This window comes from Balaenoptera physalus (assembly GCF_965194825.1).
Source record: "Balaenoptera physalus genome assembly, chromosome: 14".
NCBI lineage: Eukaryota > Metazoa > Chordata > Mammalia > Artiodactyla > Balaenopteridae > Balaenoptera > Balaenoptera physalus.
In genome coordinates, this window is record NC_138893.1 from 51,379,346 (window position 1) to 51,391,357 (window position 12,012).

Consider the following 12,012-nt stretch of genomic DNA (forward strand, 5'->3'; position numbering starts at 1 on the left):
CTCACCCCCATACAATATCAGCTGTTTAGTTTTGTTTTTCCCTTCCCCTTCTTGTCCCAAGACAACCGAGGATTTAGGTAGCAGACTGAGATGAGCTGAAGGCATGTGGAGGATGGGGGAGGAGAGGCCTAGGAACCGGCCGGCTCAGAGCTTTACAAGGAGGGACAGTGTGCAGTGACCGTGCTATGCAATAGGCGAAGCCGAGGTTGGATGAGAGCACCAGCCTGGGGGCTCCAGTCTTGGTCCACCAGGAGGCCAGGCAGTGCATTCAGTGGGGAACTAATAAAGGACAAGGTTTTGAATGTCTGATAAGGGAAGGTTCTGAGAAGTCAGGGAAGGCAAATTAAAGCTTCGCTGAGCCACTAGCAAAGGGCAGATTGACATGAATTGCATAAGCAATGTTTTATTTTGCCTAAGTTTAATTTATTTTAATATATAATACATATTTTATTATATATGTGTATATTTTAAATGTAACTTATTTTTAATACATTCACATGGCACAAAATTTGAAAGGTACCAAGAACTGCTTAATGAAAACTCTTCTATCTGTCCACTGCCACCTAGCTCTTCTCAACCAGAAGCAACTAATGTTACCAGTTTTCTTTTTTTTTTATAAATTTATTTTATTTATTTATTTATTTTTGGCTGCGTTGGGTCTTCATTGCTGTGCGCACGCTTTCTCTAGTTGCGGCGAGCGGGGGCTACTCTCTGTTGCGGTGCGCGGGCTTCTCATTGCGGTGGCTTCTCTTGTTGCGGAGCACAGGCTCTAGGCTTGTGGGCTTCAGTAGTTGCAGCATGTGGGCTCAGTCGTTGTGGCTCGTGGGCTCTAGAGCACAGGCTCAGTAGTTGTGGCGCATGGGCTTAGTTGCTCTGTGGCATGTGGGCTCTTCCCGGACCAGGGATTGAACCCGTGTCCCCTGCATTGGCAGGCGGACTCTCAACCACTGTGCCACCAGGGAAGTCCCCACCAGTTTTCTTATATCTCCTTCCAGAGATAGTTTATCATAACAATTACATATGTATTTCTCGACCCTGGTCCCCCATCCCCATTTTAAAAATTTATATAAACAGTAGCATACTATTCAAACTGTTCTGCACTACGCCTTAATTCCCCTTTTAATAAAAGTATGCCTTCCAAGCAGTTTTTATGACCCAGGAATAAAAATGGAAAAATATACAGTGAGGGGATAACTTGGTGAAAATCCAGGGTAATCCAGGATGCTGGAGAAAGCATCATTGAATTAATTTATAGGCCTGATTGGAGAAGGATTCTAGTTACAGCCAGGACAGGGTCCACAGGGAAGGAGAGAATGGTAGGTGTTCAGGGCTTGGATGATTTAGAAGACGAGGAGGTTGAGATGAGGAAGAAGTACCAGGAGACTCTGGATATGTAGTAATATCTAAGGAACTGGCTTTTTTATTATTTTAAACATGTCCCACAGAAAGAAATACATTTTACCTAATGACCAGGATACATGTTTGTGTGTGTGTGTCTGTGCTTACTTTTACTATGTTCAATGTTTTCTGTTATTTTCTTTTCTATTCCATTTTATTTCCTCAAAAATGTGCTGATCATACCCATAAAGTAGATTCCATGACCCATTCATGAGTTTTGACCCAAATTTGAAAGACACTGTAAATTAAGTTGTAGCTTTGTTAGTTTGTAGTTGATGTAGAAGAGTCACCATCAGGGAGGGTAAAACCCATGAATGGAGGAGGGTGCAGAGTAACCAGTGTGAGAGTGAAGGTTCTGGGAGTGCTGGTGGGGAATGGATACGAAGGGGAGAAGACAGGCAAATACCGGATGGTGAAACTGGATAAAGACATTGGTGGCTCAGGGATTCCAAAGTGGCCCTGAAGGTCAAAAGGAAGCAGCCCCACTCTTAACTCCTGTGCCTGTTGAGTCACAGGATTAGACAAAGAAAGGCTGCCAGTTGGACAGCAGCGCGAGCGTGGTTTGTATGGACACCGTCAAGGCTCTCTTTTGGAAGGAGCTATAATTAAGGAAATACATTTCATTTAAATAGAAAGTGCTCTGCACAAGAATAGGGAATTCCATAGGACACAACATGGAAGGAACAGAGGTGACCTTGTAGAGAAAGGGATGGGGTTCCCTGAGGGGAGGGGTTTATGCCCAGAGTGGCTGGGAGAAATAGTTATAGGGGAAGCAGTAAGTAGGGTCATATTTTGAGGGAGGAGCTCAAGGATGAGAGGACGTTGTCTTTTGGGGAGCAGTGCAAGCTGAAGAAGGAAGGACCAAGTACACAGAGGGAAGAAGGGCAAGAGGAAGAGCAGTTTTAACAATTCAGGGACTCGGCACATTCAGGCAGCTGATCTAAATGAAATTGCTCCGGGGAAGTTTGCTTAGGAATTGTTCCTATGCCCAAATGGTGTAGACCAGGGCTCCATGAGTAGATTTCAAGTAGTCCACCAACTTGTATAGAAGTTTCTTTATTTATAACAGAAATTCAGCGTTGATTTAAGGTATGACTGTAGGGAACAGTGACTTTGTCACCAACTGAAGTCACATGCTCATATCACATTAAGTTGTTGCAGTATCTCGAAATTCCAGCAACGACCAGAAACAACACATGTTATACCAGTTTCTTGTGTCACTCATCATACTTTGAATTATGGTGATTATTAGATTCATTGCTATGTTTTGCTATTCAGTGCTTTATGAAGAAGTACATATATTATTATATCATAGATTCAGGGGGTTTTATATTTATATAATATATTATTAATATATTAACTTATATATTAATTTATATTATAAATTAATATATTTATTAATATGATAAACAATAGTCCTGTGTATTTACGTGCAAAGAAAAGGTTGGAAGCTGCTGCCGTAGAAGGATCTCTTCACCCCTGTGGAGATTTGGGGCTTAGAGAGCTGAGGGGTCTTTACAGGTTCTGATCACAGGCCTATATGGAGAGTACTTGCAAATGCCTTCCTCTGCCTGACGGAAAAGGGACTGGACTCTGTTTCAGGGACCAGCTGTGTGTGTGTTCATGCACGTGTGCATGTGTATGCGTTCTGAAAAATAAATACATGGATGAGACAGTTCTCTTAAATTTTGCTTTAAATAAGTAGAATTTTAAGCTGTTACATGGAAATTTCATGTTAATTTGAAGGATAGTCTTATTCTCATTTCTTGTGATAGGATTATCTGGTATTAAAGTTTGGTTATATACCTTCCATTTAGTATGCTGAGAAGAAAGTTACTAAAAAACACTGTATGTTTGTGTATATTCCAAAGGACCGGTGTTTCTTGATCACCGAGATGAGCTTGAAGGAACATACAAGGTTTATTGCCAGAATCATGATGAGGCCATCTCATTGCTGGAAATATATGAGAAGGATGAGAAGATCCAGAAGCATCTTCAGGACTCCTTGGCAGATCTTAAGTAGGAGTTTTGAGCACTTCATTCCATCATAGCTCTTTAGTTCTGCCTTTTGGAAGTCACTCCCATGTCTGTGTCTAGACTTCTTATGACATCTATGGCTCTATCATATTTTAAACATAAGTGATACATTATCGTAGGTCCTGTTATGTAACTTGCCTTTTCCCATTCTATATCTTGGAAATCTTAAGTAGCTTCCTGCTTGTAGTTTTATCCATTAAAATCACTTTTATCTATACACACAAAGTATTAAGTTAGCACTTTCAGGTAAGAAGCTGCCAGGAAGATAGTTTGGTCCAAATGAGAGAAAAGGTAAGAAGATAAAGTCAGTTATTCTTGACCATCAGGTGAGCGTCTCCTGTCTTAGGGAGGTAGGCTATAAGGATATAATATATGCCTAAGTAGGTCAAAGTGAAGTTCAGGGCTTATTGACTTCTTTCAATAGACTAGATATGCCACCATAGACATTCACAATTCCCCTTCTATCCCACGTGGTTTTTGTCTGCCCAGCTAATAGGCATTAGTTGGACTAATATGTTCTGAGAGGAATGTGAAAATCAGCATCAGTATTTTCTTTTAATCAGCTGTTTCTTCTTTCCATGCTCACTGCCCTGTAGGAGCCTGTACAATGAATGGTAAGTTCTTGCCACTTGATGCAGAAGCTCGTTTCATTATTTTCTTCCTTTCTAGACAGAAACCTAGAAGTAGACCTGCCTTGCTGTATTTTCCTCCTTAGCACTTACCACCAAATGACACTTCATATAATGTTTGTTTGATTATTGTCTGCCTCTTTCCACCAGGGCAGGGACTTTTTTGGGTCACTGCTAAATCCGCAGCACCTAGAACACTGCCTGGTGTTTATTAGGTGCCCAGTAAATGTGCATGAATGAAGTTGGGAAGTAGGGTGAAAGAACGGAGCTATATTAGGAATAACAAATACCACCTGTAGGCCCTGTGTTATTGACAGTTGACTGAAGTCTCTGTTTTTCCTTCTCTTGAAGGGGATGCACAAATTATATTAACCTGGGCTCCTTCCTCATCAAACCAGTGCAGAGAGTAATGCGCTACCCACTGCTGCTGATGGAGTTGCTGAATTCCACCCCCGAATCCCACCCAGATAAAGTGCCTTTAACCAATGCAGTCCTTGCAGTCAAGGAAATCAACGTTAACATTAATGAATATAAACGTCGAAAGGACCTGGGTAAGAAAAGTATACTTGCTGAAAAGGAGGTATACCCTTGAGAATGTTCTCCTTCTCAAAAGAATTAATTACTTCACCAGAGGTGGACAAGCAGATGGTAGGTAATAGGACTGTGGTGAAGAAATGGTAATAGAATTTGGGGAAAATGAGATAATGAAAGAAAAAAAGCAGTGATAATAATAAAAGCACAACCATGCATGTTGGAGATAAGGCATCTGTGATAACGCTTATAGCAGTGAGTCTTTCCTAAGAGGTATAAAGACCGATTAGAGAATGGCTGATCAGGAGAGTTCCTTCAAGCGTGAGTGATTGCCTTCTCAACTCACTGAAAGCAGTCCTTTTCAAGCCACGCTTCTATGTGTTTGCTCCGCACGTCTGGTTGGATATTTTAGTGTTTCCAGTTAAGCTAGAACTTTTTTGTCTTCTTTCAGAAGACCCGGCTTTGCCCACCTCCCTGGTGCCATCAGTCCTGCCTCTGGTCTGTGCCCCTCCCCTCCCCCACAGAACTGTGCAGTCAGTTGCCAAACACCCTCTCTTTCTTTATAATATAGAACAAACTGAACCATTTCTTTTGCCTCATCAAATCTCTTGTCGAGGCTTTGATTTTGAACACTCAATGAGTATAGCATGGTGACCATGCTAAACTGATTTATCATTCATATCCTCAAAGAATCTATAATATAACCTCTTTGCCTGTCTCTCCACTATTCTCTGTGTTTATCTAAAATCATTTTCCCCTTCTGCTTCAGCCATGTCACCCGTGTTTAATGTTGACTGTGGATGTTAAAGCTCTCTTGCCATCTAGCCCTTTGTCTTGGTTCATATCTCCTCATGTAATGTCATCTTCATCTCCTCCAACAGTAAAGTGTGCCTTTTTGCTACCACCCAGGCTTCCCTTGCTACCCTTTTACTCTTATTTCCAGGCTTTTCTGCAGACTATGCCTGATGCATGACACATAGATTAATCAAACAACTCCTGCATAGCATTTCACTATGTGAGACGATTGGATATAAATATCTCATTTGTATATGAGACCATTTAAGGTGGTCTTATAAGTCAGGTACTGTTACTTTCTACATCTTATTGGAAAGGAAAATGGGGCTCAGAGAAGTTAAGTGGCTTATTTAAGGCCACACCTTTTTTTTTTTTTTTTTTGCCCATACCACATGGCTTGCAGGACCTTAGTTCCCTGACCAGGGATTGAACCCAGGCCCCGGCAGTGCAAGTGCAGAGTCCTAACCACTGTACCACCAGGGAATTCCCTAAGGCCACACCTTGATGAAATGACAGACCCAGGCACTGAACTCAGAGGTTTCCTTGACTCCAAATCTTAGGCTCTGTTCCTTACACCTCTGCGACCTTCTTTCCTCGTCTCTAACCTTCTCCAGTCTGCACACAGTCTCTGCTGTTCTCCAGGTATCCTATCTGTCCATAAATGGTGATTTGGATTAATGTTCTGTGTACTCAGTTATAAGCTCATTGAAAACAAGCACTAGCTCTAGTTTGGGTTGTTAGTCTCGTTTGTAGTCTGTCCATGCTCAGAAGAGGGCTTTCTTCACTCACCAATTTGACTCACTCCCCAGTCCTCAAGTACCGAAAGGGTGATGAAGATAGTCTCATGGAGAAAATTTCCAAACTGAACATCCACTCCATCATCAAGAAATCCAACCGGGTTAGCAGTCACCTGAAGCACCTCACCGGCTTTGCCCCACAGGTGAGGTTCCTGCGCTTGAAGGTTCAGCCTGTCTTTGGCTGCTTTTCAGGGCTCCACGGGGCAGCCTGCATGGTGTGAATTGGCAAGATTCCCCTCTTAGTACCTCCCCTGGTGTTTGCTAGCTGGTGGATACAGGACCCTGCAGCTACTGTTTATTTAAATCCATCCACCCAACCCTCCATCCGAGCCTTGGTGAGCTGCTTACAGTGTGTATAAAGGCAAATCAGGAGGCCAGATCGGTCACCATGTAGTAGTTATCATGGTTTTAGACACCCATAAGGAGCTTATAATCTATTTGGGGAGACAAAATTAAAATTGTAGACATGTTAAGCTAGAAGGGATTTAAGAGATCACCTTGTTCAACACCATATGTCACACATGAGGAAATGTAAAGTCTAAGGTTTGAGTGATTTGTAAAACAGTTATCAACAGAGTAGATCCAGTATCCAGACTTCATGCACTGAACCATGTGTATGTGATACAGTCAGTGGAAAATACCAGCTAAAGAATCAGTTGCTACGCTTTGTAGTTTGTTCTCTACACGCTGTGGTACTTAATAAAACTGGAGCTCCATGAGAGTGTGCTTCATGTTGGCAAGAGATTTAATCTGAGCCTTAAAGGAGAGGGGCAGGTTTGGCATAGGGAGAGAGGAGGGCAAACCAGGCAAGGCAGCAATACTGGTGAAGCAAACAGCCTGACCAGTGAAGGGTTTCCATCAGGAACAGAGGGGGTCAGTTAGAGCCAGGAGGGCCTGTGTGTACTTAGGAGCTCTGTCAAATCCAATTCAGTATGATTCAGGGAAACATCAAAGGCTTAAAATTTAAACAAAAGATGCTTTTAAGAAAGATGCTTTTGCCAATAAGATCTATTGAGGGAGAGTCCCAATTTGCTAACAGCACTTATTTATTTTGAACAGATTAAAGATGAAGTATTTGAAGAAACAGAGAAAAACTTCCGAATGCAAGAAAGATTGATCAAATCTTTTATCCGAGACCTGTCTCTCTACCTCCAGCATATCCGGGTGAGTAAAGACATCACTCTCATTAGAATCACATACAGTGGGGAATTCCCTGGTGGTCCAATGGTTAGGATTCGGCGCTTTCACTGCCATGGGCCTGGGTTCAATCCCTGGTCAGGGAACTAAGATCCCAGCCAAAAAAAAAAGAATCACATATGGTGTAATTCCATCCGCTCTCCTGTTCATCCAGCATATTGCTTAATGAATGTGGAATAACCTGGACTCAAATGACCAGTATGCCATGACAGCTTTTTATTGGGATTCTTACAGATATAAATACTGAACGAATATCCTCCTGTTATTGTTTTATTTATTTATTTGGTTGCACCAGGTCTTAGGTGCAGCAGGCAAACAAGTTTTGGCTTGCCAGCTCCTTAGTTGTGACACGTGGGCTCCTTAGTTGTGGCACGTGAACTCTTAGTTGCGGCATGCATGTGGGATCTAGTTCCCTGACCAGGGATCAAACCTGGGCCCCCTGCATTGGGAGCGTGGAGTCTTAACCACTGTGCCACCAGGGAAGGCCCTCTTACAGGTTATTTAAAAGTTAAACAACGTCAGAAGATCAGCACTGTTGTATTCATAGTAAAGGGACCTAGCTCTTTCCTCCCTCTCTTTCGATCTTCATCACCCTTTTTTCCCACTGTCTTCTGTACCCAGTTATAGAAGAAGCACTTGTGACAGTTCATTTTGTCAAAATCATTTTGAAGATCAAATAGTAAGAGAATGGTTCTTGTGGGGTATGCTTCCTAATAATAATATTTATTTACAACTGTACATAGGCCTCTAAGGTTGTTAGAGCCAGAAATCGGTCTAGAGAGTTGGAAGAACTTGGGAGATCAGGCAGGCCCTGGTCTTCCTTCCCTCAGGCAGTGCTTCCTTCATGAAATCAGAACCAGGACGAGAATCCTTTCTCTTAATACCTGTAATTTCTCTGTTGATTTAATAGAATAGTGTTTATATAAGTATACCATATACCCCTATCCCTCACACAGGAAAATCTCATCCCATGAAACAAATAATTTCCTTTAAAAGAGATCCTTTGCTTTTTAAAAATCATTATTGTTATTATTATTATAATTTTTTTAAAATTAATTAATTTATTTATTTTTGGCTGTGTTGGGTCTTCATTTCTGTGCGAGGGCTTTCTCTAGTTGCGGCAAGCGGGGGCCACTCTTCATCGCGGTGCGTGGGCCTCTCACTGTCGGCCTCTCTTGTTGCGGAGCACAGGCTCCAGACGTGCAGGCTTAGTAGTTGTGGCTCACAGGCCTAGTTGCTCCACGGCATGTGGAATCTTCCCAGACCAGGGCTCAAACCTGTGTCCCCTGCATTGGCAGGCAGATTCTCAACCACTGTGCCACCAGGGAAGCCCCCTATTATAATTTTTTAACTAAGTAAAATGGTACAAAATTCAAAAACTACCAAAGGGATAAGTATAAAGTAAAAGTAACTCCTCCCCCTCCCCTGTCTCCTAGTCACCTATAGAGGCGGACACATCTATCAGATTCTTCTGTCAGAGATATGTGTGTGAGGGAGAGAGACACACATGCACTGTTGAGCATCTTGGGTTTTGCATTTTGGAAATCATTCCATATTTGCACACACAGAGCTGCCTTGTTCTTTTTTACAGCTGCATAGTATTTAATTGTTATGGACATGCCATAATAAATTTAACTAGTCCCCATCGATGGATGTTTAAGTTGTTGCAAAAAATTAGAAACATTGGCAGAAGAAATATCCTTGAACATAGATCATTTTTCTGATCTATGCGAGTATATCTGAAGGCCAGAGTACTAGATTTTCTGAGCCAAATCATATAGCAATGCAAATTTCATAGATATCATACCAGTGAAAACTCCCCACCAGCAATGTATGAAACAGTTTCCCCATCCCTTGCTAACATACAGTGTTATCAAAATCAAAATGTCTTATCTTTGCCTGCAAGAAAGGTAAAAATCGCTATTTTAATATAGTTTGAATTTACATTTCTTATATTATGAATGAAGTTGAGGATATTTTCGTATGTTTAAATCATTATATTTCTTTTTCTGTGATTTGTCTATATTTGGGGGCACTTATTTATTGATTTATTGTTCTTTTTCTTATTGACTGGTAGCACCCTTGTATATGTTGGAGAAAAGAGCCCTTCTTCTGAGATGCTGGCTTACAGATACCCCCTGCCACAGTTTGTTGACTTTTGCATTTGCTTAAAATGTTTTCTCTGTGCAGAAGAGTTTTATTTTTGTGTAGTCTAACTAAACTTTTATGGTTTCTTAGTTCTGTGTCATACTTTAAAAGGTCTTTCCCATTCCAAGATAATTTTAAAAAGATGTCTTATGTTCCAGTACTTTTATCATTTTATTTTTTTATATTAAAGTCATCAATACAGCTGGAATTTACATTAGTATATAAGGTTTGGGGTAGGAATCCAACTTCTTGTTTTTTATCTAGTTATCTGTCATTATCATTTATTGAGTAATATCCACTGATTTGAAGTGCTTCCGACACTTCTTTTAAATAGCAAACTCTCTCCCTTCATGTTTTAAAAATGTGATCAAGTAAAAATGAGGGCTTATAAGACTTTCCAGGAACAAATTGGCTTAAAGTGAGAGATTTGACCAAGTCTGGTTCCCTTGCCTTAGGACTTTACCCTACAATTCCTCTAATTTTGATATCTCCCTATTGGCTGTTTTCTCCCCATGTTATCTAAATGTGTAGCAAGTATACACCTGAGCACCCAACTCTTAAAAAGACTTGTCTCCCTAGCAATGGGTGACAGCCCTTGGACGGGCAGGTCAGTTTGGTTCTGACTGCTAACTGCTATCTAGGATGAATGACGGAGGCTAGAAGTTCTGTCTGGTCTTACCTGTGTTTGTAACTGGCTGCAGGAATCGGCATGTGTGAAGGTGGTGGCTGCCGTGAGCATGTGGGATGTGTGCATGGAGAAGGGACACAGAGACTTGGAACAGTTCGAGAAGGTGCATCGCTACATCAGTGACCAGCTCTTCACAAATTTTGTAAGTGACTCTTCAGCCCACTTTTTTCAGGTTGAGCCTCTTCCCAGGGTTCTCTCTAACATCCAGCTCATGGAAAAGTTAATTCCATAGAAACACGCTTCCATGGACCAGGACTCCTTGTGTCCTTTAGCTAAGTTCATATCAGAATTTTATATTCAGAACCTGACTTTCAATCAGCTGAAAGGACAGATAGGACCTGCATGTATGCAAATAGATTTTTTTTATAGCTTGTGATCAGCCCAGTTTCAGGGGACAAAGGAAAACCAGGAAATTTAATCTGGTATCACTACTGATAACTGATCAAAAGAAAACAACTAAAGAACTAATAACTTAAAATGGAATATTTATGCATAGTTAAGAGATCAACAGATAGATTTTTGAAATGGCACAAACTATTTTGTAAAGACTACTAAATGCCAAATTGCTTGGGAAATTCTAAATATATATTCTATATATATCTCCTGAGTAGAAATGGGTGGGCTTTGATAGTTTCTTGGAGATCTCTGGATGCTTGAAGCATCTTTAGAAAACATTGGGGGAACTTGGGGGGAACATACAGTTATTCTAACAGTAGCATCTTATTAAAAGTAATTTACTAAGCACCTATTTGTGTTCTTTTGTGTCAATATTGTGCCCTCTATGTCTATCCCTCTAGAAAGAATTAGACAAAAACTTTTGAAAAGTGAAAACAGATTATTACTAAGTAGTTATGAGTAGAAGAGGTATGATGGGTGTGTGAAAGTTTCTCTACCCCAGATTTATGTAACAACTAAATCTTTTTTTAAATTTATTTTTTATTGATGTATAGTTAAATTACAATGTTATGTTAATTACTTCTGTACAGCAAAGTGACTCAGTTACACATATATATGCATTCTTTTTTATATTCTTTTCCATTATAGTTTTTTTATTTTTTTTACACCAAAGAAAAATTTATTAAAGTATAGATTACTGGTTATTTAAAAATACACGAGAAAAGACATACTAAGGCATTATCATACAACTGATTTCTAAACTCAATACTTTTGAAATACAAAACAATGATCATTACCCCCAAAAGTCAGTTTGAAACAAATTGATTTTTAAGTTGGTATTATAATTGTTTTCACTCAATTTTGCTTACAAATGTTACTAGGTTTTTCAGTTTTGTCACATATCAGAACTTTTTTTGACATGTTTACTTCTCAAAGTAGAATATAGTTATTTCTTGCAAGTAATGTCAGCAACTATAGAAAGCTTCTCTTAAGTCACAAGGATTCAATATGGTTGCTGCTTTGGAAATAGTTACCATTCTGAGTTATCTATACTAAGACTCATGTATTGACAGGCAAAATATTAATGGGCAAAGTATGGAGATTGAGAGCAGGAGGACTAAGAAAAGATATCTTTTACTGCAGACCTGCTAAAAAAAGACTCCATTATTTACTCTGATAGTATTGCTAGAGAAGCAGTTTCTGCCAGATCACAGGTTGGCTATGTAGTTGTCCATTTTAAATTTCCATCGCTAAAGAATGGCAGACTTCAACAATTAGATTGCTCAACCAAATAAGCAGAACTTTAAGTTACCATATACTTTAATTACGAGAAATAAATTATTTTCTTAATTGGTTTAGCAGCCTTGTATCTGGAAAGGCAGCAAAACCCACTTTG

At 40.1% G+C, this 12,012-nt stretch overlaps 2 protein-coding genes and 1 long non-coding RNA gene across 15 annotated transcripts in view; 2 read left to right on the forward strand and 1 right to left on the reverse strand.

Annotated features, from left to right (window-relative positions):
* The window catches only part of ABCC2 (ATP binding cassette subfamily C member 2), a 291,675-nt gene that overhangs the window by 184,904 nt on the left and 94,759 nt on the right, over positions 1-12,012 (reverse strand). The gene's annotated exons all lie outside the window — the stretch shown is intronic.
* DNMBP (dynamin binding protein) overlaps positions 1-12,012 on the forward strand; it is a 149,314-nt gene that overhangs the window by 94,640 nt on the left and 42,662 nt on the right. For 11 of the 13 annotated variants that reach the window (XR_014253454.1, XM_082425075.1, XM_082425076.1 and 8 more), the window contains 6 exons: positions 3,270-3,417; positions 4,032-4,049; positions 4,416-4,615; positions 6,200-6,330; positions 7,247-7,351; positions 10,234-10,362. Coding sequence is in view for 12 of the 13 variants with exons in the window: in XM_082425075.1 (XP_082281201.1) it covers positions 3,270-3,417; positions 4,032-4,049; positions 4,416-4,615; positions 6,200-6,330; positions 7,247-7,351; positions 10,234-10,362 (731 nt within the window). In the remaining variant the exon portion in view is untranslated. The remainder of the gene's footprint in view (positions 1-3,269; positions 3,418-4,031; positions 4,050-4,415; positions 4,616-6,199; positions 6,331-7,246; positions 7,352-10,233; positions 10,363-12,012) is intronic. The other 2 variants (XM_082425071.1, XM_082425074.1) reach the window with 2 other exon arrangements.
* LOC309643078 lies at positions 7,360-8,436 on the forward strand. Its single transcript, XR_014253540.1, has 2 exons — positions 7,360-7,686; positions 7,727-8,436. It is a non-coding gene; the product is annotated as an uncharacterized lncRNA (long non-coding RNA).